Below are 16,295 nucleotides of genomic sequence, written 5' to 3' on the forward strand. Positions count from 1 at the left end.
TTATTTATTTATTTATTTATTTATTTATTTATTTATTTATTTATTTATTTATTTATATAATATTCATCAAATCGGACACAAATTGGGCTTGCCTAAGGGGGCAGAATAATGATTGATTCTTTTTACGTACTTTTGGATAATTTAAAATTGTAACGATCTTTCGATGAATTATCCTTTAGAAGCCGTTAAAAATCTCTGACAGGTGTCTATGCATCAAAATGTTCGCTATCTGATAAACAAATGTTCCCTTATTGATAATTTATAATCCTTTTTTTTTTTTTCTTCAAAAATTTCATCCGGTTGAGAATATTCGCTCAGTAAATGACACGACCAGAGACCACCCTCGATGAGACTGATGGATTTAGTTATCATTTTCTTACTAATTCCCATGTACAAATATCAGCACTTATTTCATACAGCCCAGTTAAGTTCAATAACTTTGTAAATCGTTTACACCATAGGACTCTGGAAGTTCGGAATTTCAGTGAATTTTTCTTCATGAAAGCAAAAGATTTTAGATTTCCATATATGTTCACAATATGGTCTAATCATCGGTTTTCATCGAAAACTTTCACATTCTTCGTCGGAATATACTAATTTACTTACGTGGCGTAATTACAAATTGAATTTCGTTTGGTCCGCCTCTGTGGTGTAGTGGTTAGCGTGATTAGCTGCCACCCCCGGAGGCCCGGGTTCGATTTCCGGCTCTGCCACGAAATTTGAAAAGTGGTACGAGGGCTGGAACGGGGTCCACTCAGCCTCGGGAGGTCAACTGAGTAGAGGTGGGTTCGATTCCCACCTCAGCCATCCTGGAAGTGGTTTTCCGTGGTTTCCCACTTCTCCTCCAGGCGAATGCCGGGATGGTACCTAACTTAAGGCCACGGCCGCTTCCTTCCCTCTTCCTTGCCTATCCCTTCCAATCTTCCCATCCCTCCACAAGGCCCCTGTTCAGCATAGCAGGTGAGGCCGCCTGGGCGAGGTACTGGTCATACTCCCCAGTTGTATCCACCGACCAAGAGTCTGAAGCTCCAGGACACTGCCCTTGAGGCGGTAGAGGTGGGATCCCTCGCTACGTCCGAGGGAAAAACCGAACCTGGAGGGTAAACAGATGATGATGATGATGATGATGATGATGATGATGATGATGATGATGATGATGAATTTCGTTTGGTTATTGCTAGCCTGCCGGCACCGCGTTGTAGGGGTAGCGTGTCTGTCTCTTACTCGGAGGCGCTGGATTCGATTCCCGCCCAGGTCAGGGACTTTTACCAGCATCTGGGGACTGGTTCGAGGTCCACTCAGCCTACGTGATTACAATTGAGTAGCTACCTGACGGCGAGAGAGAGGCCCCGGTCTAGAAAGCCAAGAATAACAGCCGAGAGACCCGTCGTGCTGACCACACGGCCCCTCGTAATCTGCAGCCCTTCGGGCTGAACAGCGGTCGCTGGGCAGGTCAAGGCCCTTTAAGGGCGTTAAGTGCCGTAGGGAGGGGGGGGGGGTCTGTCTAACAGAAGAAAAGTGTAAATTGTATAGTACAAAAATTTAAAATGCTTGATTTAAAGTTCTTGATAATACTGTATTATGTGTATTATTTGCCACCGAGGTAGATACCTCATTTGCAAATAAAGTGATTTTCATTTGATCTTGATAATGGCTCTTATAAAACTGAACCGCGAATGCGTACTGTAAGTTTCATCATGATTTATGTATTTATTTGTTTATTTATTTATTCCTGGGTAAGCGACACTATGCAACACTGGCGATCCCGTATGTGGTTGGGAGAAGGATATATTTACCGAGAGGCATTAGTATGATGTCAGTATCTTATCAATAGGTCGCCCAATACAGTACAGTTCGCGTTTTACTACTCCACGCTAGGTTGGGGTGTAGTAGAATACTACCACGGTATCCCCCACCTGACGTATGCATGTTGGGTGATCAGGTCGAAGGCTGGTTTAATCCTCAGCAACTCCGCCTTCAACCGTCATAGATGGCCTAAGCGTCACTGAAGAGGGATTCTAAGTAAATGAAAAGTGATGTAGTTTCCCGTTGCTTTCATCGCCGAGCCAGAAGTTGCTATCATATATCAGTCTGCCAAGCTACTGTGTATGGGGGTGGTAGAATAACATATGCAGGCCTTCGGGCTGAGCAGCGGTCGCTTGGTAGGCAATGGCCCTTCGGGGTTGTTGTTCTATGGGGTTGGTTGTATTGCTAGCCTAGTGCAGTCTTCATGAGGTTGACGCACCGACGAGGAAGCTACGTGTGTGTGTGCAGTGGAGAATAGTGGTGTGTGTGTTGCAGAAATATTAGGGACAGCACAAATACCCATTCCCCGAGCCAAGGGAATTAGCCGTTTATAATCAAAATTCCTTGACCCAACCAGGAATCAAACCTGTGGTCCTGAGGACCGAAAGCCAAGACGCTGACTAACCAGCCACGGAGACGAACTAAATTTCGTGGCCTCGGATTTCAAGACAAAGCATGTCCTGTCAAACATGTCGAACGGATATAAAATATCCGGTTTTTCAAGCCTTCATCTAATAAATTAATTACATAAATTTTCTTAATATTTATGTTCATAACTTGATGTATAGCTCTAGCGATTCTAGAAGATGTTTTTCTCTCTCTTACAGCTAGTCACATTTTCAACAAAATTTTAAAATCTCTAACCACGAACGGTTTTGTAGGTGCAAGGCGGGCTGAGTGGCTCAGACGTTTGAGATGCTGGCCTTTTGACGCCAACTTGGCAGGTTCGATCCTGGTTCAGTCCGGTGGTATTTGAAGGTGCCCGAATACGTCAGCCTCGTGTTGGTAGATTTACCAGCACGTAAAAGGAACTCCTGCGGGACAAAATTCCGGCACCTCGGCGACTCCGAAAATCGTAAAAGTAGTTAGTGGCACGTAAAAATAACGTTATTATTATTATTATTATTATTATTATTATTATTATTATTATTATTATTATTATTATTATTATTATTATTATTATTATTATTATTACAATATGTGAATACAGAAGTCTCGGTAATTCAAGGTGGATGGAACGGAGACTACCTCGAACTACAGAAAAAATCAAAATAACGAAATTACGCGAAAGAGCCTGTATACATTAAAAACTTTAGCAATGTGAAATATTATAGCACAGTAGTTAGAAAACAAGAATATACAGATTGCTGTACACTAAAGGGAATTTTCAAGTGTTTTTTGAAAATTAAAAAACTAATTAAGTTAAACATTGCATGGCCTATTTCAGTAGCGATGAAAACACATACATACATACATACATACATACATACATACATACATACATACATACATACATACATACATACATACATACATACATACATACATACATACTGCACCCACCCACTACCAAAGGGCTCCGGCAATAAATCTACAGGGTCGCTAACGGGTTAAAAATCAAATGGGCGTTGAACATAAAATAACGTAGCAGCATACAGGGTAGGAAAAGACGGGTGGCATAACTAAATTAGAATGCGAACACACTCTTATTAAGCTTAAACTAAATCGGATAAATTTATTAAATCCTGTTGGTTATGGGGAATGGAACATATGAAATTTCTTAAAGCTGCAAAATCAAGCAAGAACAGCAACTTCAAAGTGAAGACCTCCAACAGAAACAGTAACAGATACACCTAGGCCCAGTCGGCCTACCAATCGACCACTGTTCAGTCCAAAGGTCGGTAGATTACAAGGTTACGCGTGGTCAGCGCGTCGAATCCTCTCAGCCGTTATTCTTGACTTTCTAGATCGGGGCCGCTATATCAGCCTCAGATAGCTCCTCAATTGTTCTCCCGTAGGCTGAGTGGACCTCAATCCAGCCTTCACATAAGGGTAAAGGTCCTTGACCTAGCCAGGAGTCAAACCAGGGGCGTCCGAGTAAAGGCAGACCGCGAGACTGGCACATGAGTCTAACAGTGAATGTTATGTATAATAATAATAATAATAATAATAATAATAATAATAATAATAATAATAATAATAATAATAATAATAATCTTTTAGTTTATATCGCCCGGTTCAGACAGGCCATATCGTCGCTCCTATGCCAAAACCACGAATTTGAAAATGCTCTTCCAATCCATTGTTTCTCTTAAACTGGTCGCGCCTCCCAGCCACATGTGGATATGCACTCCATCAGAACAATTTTCCTATGCGTATGTGTAAAAGAATATGAATCTTAAATACCTCATACTCTAGGAGGGGTAAATACGTCATTCAAACATACACTCCTACAGTACGGTACAGTAAGGTTAATTTTCCTTTACACACGCGCATAGGAAAATGAAAATTGTTCTGATGAACTGTATATCTATGTCTGGCTGGGAGGCGTGACCGGTCGTACGGTTAGGGTCGCGCAACTGTGAGCTTGCATTCGGGAGATGGTGGGTTCGAATCCCACTGTCGGCAGCCCTGAAGATCGTTTTCCGTGTTTTCCCATTTTCACACCAGCAAATGCTGGGACTGTACCTTAATTAAGGCCAGGGCTCTTCCTTGTCAATCCTAGCTCTTTCCCATCCTTGAGTCACCGAACTGAAATGTGTTAAAACCACAAGCAAAAAAAAAAAAAAAAAAAAAAAAAGCTGGCGCTGCGGCTCTTATCATTAAGATCTAAGTTTAACCATCGTTACCTTGGTCTCTGTCTACTTCTCTTACCCTCCATGGTCGAGTCTTATTTTGCTGGGTAACCTATCCTCCTCCATTCGCCTTACATGACCCTACCACCGAAGACGGTTTGTTCGTACAGCTTCACCCATGGGATTTATTCTCAACCTTTATCCCCTCGTTTCGAGATTTTCTCCAGCTCTTTGTGCCAGCACTTTTCCTCGCTAATATTATGCCAGTTACTTCCAACTCGACTTCATGAGTCCATCCAGTTTCGTCCGAGAACTCAACTTCTTTCTTGCAGAATACCGTCGATCCCAACTAGCGAGCTTACTGCTTTAGCTTTGCTGAATCTTATTAAGATTCACTTACTGTACTGTCATGCCTTTGCTGGAGAGATTTAGTGTTTACACTGCACTATGTCTTCTGATATGGGCTAGAATAAATTTGTTACTTTCATTGACCTGTCTCAGTCTTATCCTTGGCTTTGACCATATGAAGGTGACTGAGATATGAGCGATGCTAGTAATTCCATTCCTTATGCAGCCAGTCCCTGTTATGAATGGTGTGAAAATGTCACTCATAGGGTCGGTTGGTGCATGCATTTCGGTGGACTTGGCAGTCTGATATATAATAGCAACTTCTGGCTCGGCGAGGAAAGCAACGGGAAATTACCGCACTCCTCATTTCCCTAGTATGCCTCTTCAGTGACGCCTAGACTATCTATGGTAGCTGTTGGCGGAGCTGTGGAGGATCAAACCAGCCTTCGGGCTGAATACCCAACATACATACTGTACTACCCTGGGAGAATATGCATCCTGATTACTATTTCAGTTTTTTTACTCACGACCTGACTTTCTTTTTTTTTACTAGTTGCTTTACGTCGCACCGACACAGATAGGTCTTATGGCGACTATGGGACAGGAAAGGGCTAGGAGTGGGAAGGAAGCGACCGTGGCCTTAAGACCTGACTTTCAATCCTCTTTGGTTTCTTCCCTATCGACATTACCTTAGTCTTTGAAATTGTAATTTTCTAATTATACCTGCTCCCTGCACGTTCTATTCGGGTTCCAATATATTAGATCGCAGGATTTCGGCACAGTTTGGCCCTAAAAGCTTTATTTATTTATTTATTTATTTATTTATTTATTTTTTTTTTGCTAGAGGCTTTACGTCGCACCGACACAGATAGGTCTTATGGCGACTATGGGATAGGAAAGGCCTAGGAGTTGGAAGGAAACGGCCGTGGCCTTAATTAAGGTACAGCCCCAGCATTTGGGCCCTAAAAGCAAGTCGTCGGCAATGGCCGGACTGTTTACCGTATTTCCACACAACTGAATTCCTCCTACTATTAATAACAAACGTGAACCACTGTAACTACTTTGAACCAACAAATTTACCGTGCATGCTCATCAATTCAAATAACGTTAAAGAACACTCCTTAGAAATAAAACATACCGAGCTCAATAGCTGAAGTCACTTAAGTGCGGCCAGTATTCGGGAGATAGTAGGTTCGAACCCCACTGTCGGCAGCCCTGAAGATGGTTTTCCGTGGTTTCCCATTTTCACACCAGGCAAATGCTGGAGCTGTACCTTAATTAAGGCCACGGCCGCTTCCTTCCCACTCCCAGCCCTTCCCTGTCCCATCGTCGCCATAAGATCTGTGTCGGTGCGACGTAAAGCAACTAGCAAAAAAAAAAAGAAATAAAACATAATAAACGATTTCTACAGATAAGTGACAAGAAACTGAATTGAAGGACAGAGCTTAAATACGTGTAACTAAAATAACAAATGCCTAGAAGAGACCGACTAACAGTTCATGAAAATATTACGTTAAAGAAAGGGGTGGGGGCGGTGGTTTCTAAACAAACATTATCTAAAGAAAAATACGTAAGTAGCATAGCGAATGTAACGAAAAAGATGATTAGATCATTTAACCGGTTTTACAAAGCGACCATCCCAGCTTTTGCGTATGTAACTCCATAATGGCTGCCAGTGTTCTGAAGCAAAGTTACCCACCTAGAAAATCCATTTGCTTAACAATAAGTGCTATCGTATGTCCATAGTACGTGAGGAAGAATGATAGTGAGTAGTATGATTCAAGCCTTCGTTTTCTATCGTCTGCAGAGTTAAAAATTAAGAACATGATGTGAGAGCAATTTTCCTACGAACGCCGGCCGGCCTGGTAGCCTGTTCTAGCGGCGGGGAGGGGAGAGTTGAGGGAGAGAGACTTGCACCTGCTAGTAACGATGATCTCCGAACATACCCGAAGTGAGGCCGAAGCTAGCGCCGCCATCGCGGCCAGGGCCATGACGCAGTCTGACGTCAGCAGGCGGTCGAGGCGTTCAATAAAGGCCATTGCAGTTAGAGCAGTCTCTTGGCTTGCTCAGCCGAGCCTGGACACAGTGTGGAAGTTGTGCAGTGTGAGAAGGTCGTGTTGTGCCTCCCTCCTTTAGTGCTGTAGTGCGTGTGATTGCTTCTTAAGTTTTACTGGATCCTTCGTTACTTCCCTGCAGGACAGGAAGGCGGACTATAGTTACATCAACCGCTGCTGAACTCCGACCACACCTCTGCCGCTCGCCTGAACAGACCAAGCAACTAACGCCAAGGGATACTACACTTTCACCGCCAACATGCCGGCTGATAAGGTTAGTTATTCTCCTAAATGAACTTCTGGCTACTTCTCATATACCTTCAGAATCCAGGTGAGATACGTAATTGTTCCAATATGCAAGTTTTCTCTTATATTTTCCTAGTTCCTTTTGCCTTTGAATGTAGTACAGTCGTAGATATGAGTTCATTGCTTTCGTTATTTTCATTTTGTCAAGTTGGCCTTGCTTGTTTACTCGTTCTACGCTAAAGTTTGCTTCGAAAAAAATGCAGACTGGTATACAAAATCGTACGTTGCTTGTGCTGCTAACTTACGGAGTTTAGCATAAGTTATAGTCATAAAACGCGTAGATGTTTTTTCTTGTAGAGGGTGGCGTCTGAAATGTGGCTTCTCAGGTGCAACGTACTTTCATGTTAGCCCAGTTAGTCACAGCTTAAATAAAGCGAGAATTTTGAACTGGGCGTGCCGTTGACCTTAGGTACGAAAGGGACGTGGCCGTTAGTTAAAAATAAGGTCATTGCATGTCCTAGAAACATGTTTGGTTTTATATTGGTACCTAGTTTGTTTTTGCATCATAGTAGTTTTGCTTGTGTGCGGATAACCCCCCCCATGATTTTGGTTTTCTTGTTTAGCGTGGCTTTTACATAAAGTGTAAGCAACATTATTTTCTGTCTGTTTAGGAATATTAGGATGCATGTCTTTCCTAGATGAGAGCTTGGAGGTCATAGAAAGGGGAACCAGTGAGTAATGTCCAGCTTAGGGGCTGCCCTCGTAGCGCGAGGCACGGTCCGTATTGATCCCTACACTATGTTCTGCACTTTCATTGATTTATCGAACAGTGGTGCAGGTGGCGCCACGAAAGAACTGTCGCCGCGAATTGTAAGATTGTAAGGATATGTTTATCCTCTCTCATACTTGTCACAACCCAGAGTAACTTTTCCTTTAGAGATTTGGCTTTATACAACCACAAAATAATCTAGGTTCTCTTTTGTGTGGGGTTCTCCAACTAATTTGAAGTATACGGGCTGTAGAGAGGCTGTGATGGGAATGTGGTTGTAGATCAGACTACCTTTTGCGGTGGGAAGGACGCAGCAAATACCTGTCTTCATCCACTAATTCTCGCTAATATATTTTTCAGAGCTTTTTGCTAGTTTTGCTTGTCGAACACGGACATCACTTTTTTAATATCGTATTTGTTTTCGTATGTATTGTCCTTGGGTTCATTATTTGCGTTTCAAGACACTTATCGTACGAAATATCTGGGTTATTCTATTGAGAAACTTGCTCTGGTTCACTAACTGTATAGATCCCACGTAGAATTATTGCATTTCTTGCCCCCCCCCCCCGAGATAATTGTCTGCTAGTGGTGGTGTAATGTGAATTCGTAATTCTCCGAGGATTTGCATGAGGAATTACTCTAAAGGGAGGCAATCAGTACACGTTCCAGTTAGTAGGCCTTTATTGAATAGTTTGATCAGGTTTTGACCAATTATGCGTGTATTCGATCAAATATTTCGCTGTTGTAGTCTTGGAACTGGGTGCGTTCAGTCTATTGGATACAGCAGTCGGTTTCCTAGAGAAGTGTAGGCGGTAAGAGCGGTAAGGGTAATATGACAAGCAGTTGTAGGGTGTAATAGTTACGCAGAAATGAAAAGAATAGCACAGCATAGGGTGGCATGGAGAGCTCCATCAAATCAGTTTATGGACTGATTACTCAAACAATTTTATTAGCTAATTAAGTTACGTTAGAGGCATTTTCTCTACGGCTTCCCACCAATAAGAAATGGAAATTCTGTAATCGTGTCAACATTATAGATAACGGCTGCTTTCTTCGCAGTTTCTAAGACAATTGCCAATATCACAGGTACACGGTTTATCCGGTCTATTTACACGCATAGTGTTGACGAAGGTCTTTCCTTTCCCCATGGAAAATGTGTATGCTCTTCTTGCTACCTCGTCGTGGTCTTGTGCGACTTGTATGATTTTTCTTTCTGTTAAACGAGATGGGCGCTCATCACTCCGTCTACAGTATGCTTCGTTTTTTAGGGGTTTTTTTTTTTTTGGTAACAAATAAGTGGTGTACCTATTGAGTTTTATCTCAGAAGGCGTGTTCGCGAGGATGAACAGATGTTTCTTCCAATGCCTTGCTTCCTATATAGTCTGGGTATTTAATACTCGTACGCCTATCCAGCAAGGTCCCACGAGCACCGATGGAGTGCGTAGCCCGGTGCATGGCATGAGAGGAATGTGACAGTGGCAAATCTGATAGAATTGGAGGCTTGTTCTTGAACTTTTCTCTACACTTTCCTATTTTCTATGGTTTTTATCGTCATGAAGGACTTTTCGTGTTGTTCCCGGTTTTGTTCTTATTTCTCAGTAGTTGAGTAATATTATCCAGCTGTTCAGTGGCAGTGCTCTTCTTGAAGTAATGTGAGGACGTTCTTTGCTTATTTCATTGTGGGATAAGGACGAATTGCCTCAGAGTTTTCTATTTGTTGGCAAAAGTCACCCGAAATTGAATTAATTTCTTAGCATGATAAAGGGCTCTTTGATTGGTATGATCGTGATTTCTAAAAATGTTGATCATTTGAAGCTGATTTTGGTACAGGTTCGCTGGCACTGACGTTGTTCTGCTGGTTACGATTGCTTCGAAACATGCCAGGTGCATACTTCGTTAGTTTTTCAGCTTACCCGTCCTGTGTACTTGGAAAGATGGTGGAGGACGGTCTGCGTGTTTCCACATTAGTCGTACTTCCCCCGGTGTGCATTATTACGTTGAAGAACTGTTGTAACACATGAAATAATAGTCAAGCTGCAGGACTGGTGCTCCTCTCCTTTAGTTACACCACAGGCTTCTGCTCTCTGTTTAGTGGAATGCTAGAATGATACCATAGTTCGATTTCTATTCCAGTTAAACACCTAAATTGTCAGTTTTTCAGGTTGCATGCACATGAAACGAATGGCGGGAGCTAATCCTTGACAGAAATGGTAGCAACGGTATCTCTATCCGTGCATAGATAAGCACTACAGGATCAATTCAGAAATTTCCGATTTTCCATCGGATTAGAACATTTTATTAGCAGATTTTGATTTTTCGTGTTTTCCTTTTCTAAGTTTTATGCCATTGATGTTGTTGAATAATTACATGTTTTCTGCATATTATATCCGTATGTCATGGCCTGCGTCGTTTCCTCAGCGCATTACTTTTATTTTACTATTTCGAGGAGGGGGAGGGGGAATATCTTCGAAGATTGGTGAGATTGCATGGGATTGTCGACTATATTTGTACAGAATAGGTTTCTCAGGGCTTTTATTTTTTGTAATGTTATGTAACCTAGCAAAATACGTATTGTCCATTCATTGCCATTTCAGCGGAGCGGAGTCATTCTTCTTTAATGTGTTGGCTTAAATATGTTCTTGTATTGAACATAGCTACGGTTTCGTTAATTTTCTATCTTGGAAGTTTCTTATTTCTTCTGGTGTAAATCCTTTGCCGCCCCTATAGTCTAGACGTAGCCGGCCAGGTTAGAAATGTTTACTTAGATCTGATGACTGGTTCGAGTCCCCAGTCTACGCGAGAATAATTTGAGGAGTTATCTGATTGTGAGATAGCGGTCCCAGTGGAGAAAGCAAAGAATAACAGCTGAGAGGATTTGTCGCGCTGACCACTGGTCACTCAATAATTTGCTGATTTTCGGGCTGAGCAGCGGTCTTTTGGTAGGCCAAGGCCCATCAGGCTGTACCACCATGGGGTTTCAGGTGGTATTGTTCATTCACTAGGTGTGCACATTTTTTCCCCGTTGTTAGGTTTATTCATTTTTATTTATTTGTTTTGTCGGGAGTGAACTTTTCGTCAGTCACAGTTTCTTCTTCGGCCCAATAACCTGTTCGGTTTCAACCCATCTTTTCCTGGTCTTTTCAAATCGCTCTTGCAATTACTGATATGTAATTTCGGCGTAAGCGTATCTACTTAGGTTCTTTCGTCCTCTCTATTTTGTTCTACGTTTAACTACAGCATTTGATCCAGTTCAGGTTCTAGGCGGATTTCCTTATTCCGAATCGCTCATCTTATATGAATATCTGTACCTCAGATGTCAAGAATCTTAATTCCATTTTGTAATTTTGAAGCTGTGGTATCGTACAAATTGTTAGAAGGAAATCTATTTGAAGGTATACTACCCATTTTTATTCAAATTCATTATTGGTTATAAAAAACGAAGACACATGCCTATCTCCGATATCGTTTACTGGTCTGGCATTAATTATATAAATAATAATGGTTATAAATGAAGTAAGTTCATAAAATAGCGAAATGTAAAACAATGTCCTAACTATGTGCCGGTATTAAGAGCGCAATGAAGGATGTTTCTATTCTCCTCAAAAATAGATTAAGACTCTTGGTATTCCGCGTTGAGGGTTTCGTAATCTTTGTAGTTCATTGCTCCTTACATCCAGTCAACGAGCTTCTCTAGCTTGTTTCATCCAATGGATTTCTTCCAAGACCACTCCTTGTTGCTCGGTACCTTCGGGTGCTTTTTCGAGTCAGCGAAATAATACCTCGGTCTGGTAGTTGTGTAAGTCATCCCTATCTTTCAGGATTGTATAACCTTCCGTTTTCATGTGTGTTGGGTAGTTTTCTTTCTAGGAATAAGAATATTTTTCACTGTCTAAATATGGAATTATGTATTTCTAAAGGTTTTTTTTTTTGACTAAACTGTCAAGTATACTGTAACTTTCATGTAATGTGAGGGAATGTGTACCAGACGCGATTTAGGCACAGGGTGCAGTTATTTATTATCGTGTGGTATATTTCATGAAGATTCAGCGAGATTTGTTCCTTTGGTGACATTCCTGAGCATCCGATTGAAACTATATCATTAGTTTATCATATCGCCGAGGGCATTGCTCAGAAGTGGTATGTTCAGTGGTAATGTAGGTGTAATGGTTCAGACGTTCTCATTTCTGCAGAGAAGAATGATTAGGGTGTGTTTAATTTGTGGAAGAGTTGGTCTATATGTAAAGGGATATTATTCGGCGTTTGCTTCCTTTAGTATGTTTAGTCATACCGAGCAGGTTGGTCGCGTAGCTATGAACTTGCATTAAAATGATGGCGGGTTCGATTCCTATCCTTGGCAATCCTGAAGATGGCTTTCTATGGCTTCCACTACCAAAAATGTTCGTGTTATTAGAGAAGATTTCTTTTCAAAGTAGGTGTATTTGCTGAAGTTGATAGTGTTTGAATCTTTTGCTCATAGATTTTCCTGGGTTTGTTTTTAGTATTTTTATGTATTTTGCCTCAGTGCTGCAGTACTGTATAGATGAGGCCAAAATGTATTCCACTTTAGATTACCTTGCTGGAAATTAATGACATAATAATAATTATAATCGAATATGTATTTTAGGTGAAGTGGGTGCCTTGACATCTCTTTAGATGTGTGAGACCTGTACAGTGCACATCTGTTTTCTTACAAAGTTTTCATACTGTCATTTCCTCAGTTTCCTCTCATATACAGTAAATTTTCTTTCCTGTAGTACTCATCTGATGATAGTGGTCTGACGTCCTTACTTGCAACTATTTCGCAATTGTAGGGTCTGATAATACAGCGCTTTACAAAAATATACTTTCCTTCTGCCATTTACGTGTCAATCACTGTATCCGCCTGAAATACTTCTAGTAGATGTTAAAATGATATTTAATTATGGTGTGTTTCTACATAATAGCTTCAGTTTGGCTTCTTGGCGATTTGCTGTCCCGCATGATGTTAATTAGGGTTTCCCAGTTTTGCACTTCCAGATCGTTTCGTTCCAAGGGGTGAGAGTAACGCAGATAATTATTTTGGTGTCTGAGATTACGGCGCGCGCGCGCGCGCGCGCGTGTGTGTGTGTGCATGAAACGTTCGACCAGCTCCTTTACCATTGTGCACTCTGTTAGTCGCTGCCTTATGTTACCAAGATAGTGGGTGAGGTCGGTGGCGAATAGTTAAAATTTGGCAACTCTGTGTTGTAGGTCTCCGGCATGTCGGAAATATTGACACCCTGGCGTCCTTATTGGGTTCCGTACTGGAATTTGAGTACCACTAAACATTGTTATTTGTCCATGATCTATGTATACTCAGTGCATTGTGGGCCTTTTTGTGAGGCGGTATAACGAGAATGCACGGCTCCTTGGCTGAATGGTCAGCGTGGTGACCTTTGTTTCAGAGGACCCTGGGTTCGATTCCCGGCTGGACTGGGTTATTGTGTTCGTCTTGTTACACATCTTAAATTACATGCAATATATCACACTACAAACCGTAACAGAAACACGCAGTAGCCTTCCTAGTGAATACATCCCTCCATATAGGGTTGCCCCAGGAAAGGCACAGGTAGCTGGGAAAAGGCCAGGAGCAAGAATTACGTAACGAGAATTATATCAGACTGGTTCTTCTATAAATTATCTGGATGATGTATCTTTTTCGATCTAGTATGGGATGTGTCCATAATGCTGTAGATTTCCTCAGGCCTGTCCCGCCTCCGCTTTGTCCACCAAAAGTCTCACATGGAGCGACCGGGATTTGAACCACGGAACCCTGCGGTGAGAGGCCGGCGCGCTGCCGCATGAGCCACGGAGGATCCCCGGCTGTTTTGCAGGCTCCTACAAATGATACAGAGGCCCCCAAGGTCGCCAACCCAAGCCCCAAAGTTAAGAGCCCTTGAGATCCCTTTTAGTCGCTTCTCACGACAGGCACGAGATATCGTAGATGCATTCTCATTCCTCCATCAACAGGGGGAACTTAATGCTGGGCTCTGGCGATTTCCTTGCCCAACCCTTGTATTGACTTTGGGCTCTCGCTACGGGCCCTAATTAAATGCAAGTGGACCGAACGTTGTCTATTTTAAGAGGCAAGAGATTATCAGATCTATTGACTTACTCCACTCACTCTGAGATACTTTCCTCTCTCCTGTTCTGCCTTTCCTTCACATTTCGTCTGTGGACATGTGCTTCTGTCTTTAAGCTACTTGTCTTCACTTTACTTAGAGGCTCCGTGGCTCAGATGGAAGCGCGCCAGCCTCTCACCGCTGGGTTCCGTGGTTCAAATCGCGGTCACTCCGTGTGAGATTTATACTGGACAAAGCGGAGGCGGGACAGGTTTTTCTCGGGGTTATCCGGTTTTCCCCGTCATCTTTCATTCCGCCAACACTCTCCAGTATCATTCCATTTCATCTGTCAGTCATTAATCATTGCCCTAAAGGAGTGCGACAGGCTTCGGCAGCCGGCACAGTTCCTGTCCTCGCCGCTAGATGGAGGCTTCATTCATTCCATTCCTGACCCGGTCGAATGACTGGAAACAGGCTGTGGATTTTCATTCATTCTTCACTTTACTTATGCTCATTTTGTTTCATTGTTGGTTGATTCCTATTTCGGGGACGTTTTCCCGTTATTCCGTATGTTGAATTATTTTCTGTGTTATTTTCACCAGTGCAGTGAGAAGTTTGATTTCCTCCAACTTTGTTTTCCCTAAGGCGGTACTTGGTGGTGGCGTTCCTTCGTTACATCTCGTGGAGGTGCTCGTTCCATCTATTTCCTACGCATTGTTCAGAAACATTTTCAGTTTTTAAACTGAATGGCAGGCTTCTCCAAGTTATTGGTGCGGAGGTGGTGCTAGCGCTAGGTTCATTGCGTTTGTAATGTGCTTGTACAGGGTTGCCAAGGAGAATGCCAGAAAGGACGTAATTGTTGCTGGGAATGGGTTGGACTCGTGACCCGCACTGATGTATGGTGCGGACAGGCACGCGTGCTTGCGACCTCCGACACGGTCTAGTTCCTGACCCTTGCTAAGGGTTGCTAGCCACGCGCACGCAAAGTATGTTGCAACCCTGCTCGCTCTGAACACACTGACTTGCGGTCATGCAGAATTCATGTTGACCTAAATATGTCCTAGAACTGGGGGTCATCCTAAAATTTGTGAAACGAGATAGTGTCATGTAACAAAATGTGTGACGGAAGTAACCTTAAAACCGTGCGGGCTGTGCTGTACAGTATGGATGGATACCTCAGAGATGCGGACACGGAGATTTACAGACTAACTGTTTGCGGTGACTTGCGGGCAGTACACGAAAGGATCGACAAAATTCAAAAATATTTCCATAGCGGAGATCTGCGGACACCTTTGCGAGGGGGCGAAACCTGGTGGCTCGCTGATTAAACGCTAGCGAAGCGAGTTATGACCAGCTAGTTTCTTCAAGGCATTTTGTTTGGAGATTTAAAACAACATATAGTTGATGCAACTAAGAAAGATGATTCCCATCACATTTTACACAGATTTTGGTCTGTCAAAATAATTAGTTATCATCTAGTCGTATTTAAAATCAGCTTAAATAGGCTTCATCATTTTTATACTACTGTATACGTATTTATATATACCCTAAAATTCAACGCTGATTAGGCTTGGTCAGTATATATGCACTTTAACCTAAATATCTAGAAGGCGTTAGTAGTGTTGGTAGCTTTTTATAAAACTTGTAAGATTAGTGGTATCATTCGACATGGTGTTTAGTGTTAAGACCAATTCCTGAACGTAGGCAACGGCTTTTAAGCAAGACCTAATGTTACCCGGCAGTTTTCTCAATCCTGTCGTCCAGCTTCAAGTATTTCCTCTTCCATCCCTTCGAGTTGATCTCTAGCTTTCTGCACATGGAGTTTGAGAGTTCCGCTTCCGTCTTCAGCACAACCAAATAGGCCTAGTTGACTCCATGGCGAGGGTTTCCGATATTGATTTTGTTGTGCCACCCTTCAACATTATTCGTTGTTTGGTGCCGTTTTCCGTACCAGTTCCACATTGCGATGGAGATCTCATTGTGTAGCCACGTATCCATAGAGTAGTCAAAAACAAACCAGGGTTTTTGGTTTTCAGGAGCTTGCGCATCCGTCATTCACGTCCTCCGGTTTTACAAATGCTAGTGCTGCACACATGCTGATGTGAAGTCTCAGCCTATATCTTCATTCTGATCGTAATCCTCAGTTAGACCCGAATGAACTTTCCTCCATAGACACATTTTCATATGGAAGTAACAT

The 16,295-nt window shown here is 42.4% G+C and overlaps 1 protein-coding gene across 6 annotated transcripts in view; it reads left to right on the top strand.

Moving 5' to 3' along the window:
- Atpalpha (sodium/potassium-transporting ATPase subunit alpha) overlaps nucleotides 1-16,295 on the top strand; it is a 324,453-nt gene that overhangs the window by 55,547 nt on the left and 252,611 nt on the right. For 2 of the 6 annotated variants that reach the window (XM_067137569.2, XM_067137570.2), the window contains exon 1: nucleotides 6,947-7,277. In XM_067137569.2, coding sequence (XP_066993670.2) covers nucleotides 7,263-7,277 — 15 coding nt within the window. In that variant the 5' untranslated portion in view covers nucleotides 6,947-7,262. Of the gene's footprint in view, nucleotides 1-6,944; nucleotides 7,278-16,295 lie in introns of those variants that run through there. The other 4 variants (XM_067137565.2, XM_067137571.2, XM_067137567.2 and 1 more) reach the window with 3 other exon arrangements.

Source organism: Anabrus simplex, chromosome 1 (assembly GCF_040414725.1).
Source record: "Anabrus simplex isolate iqAnaSimp1 chromosome 1, ASM4041472v1, whole genome shotgun sequence".
Lineage (NCBI taxonomy): Eukaryota > Metazoa > Arthropoda > Insecta > Orthoptera > Tettigoniidae > Anabrus > Anabrus simplex.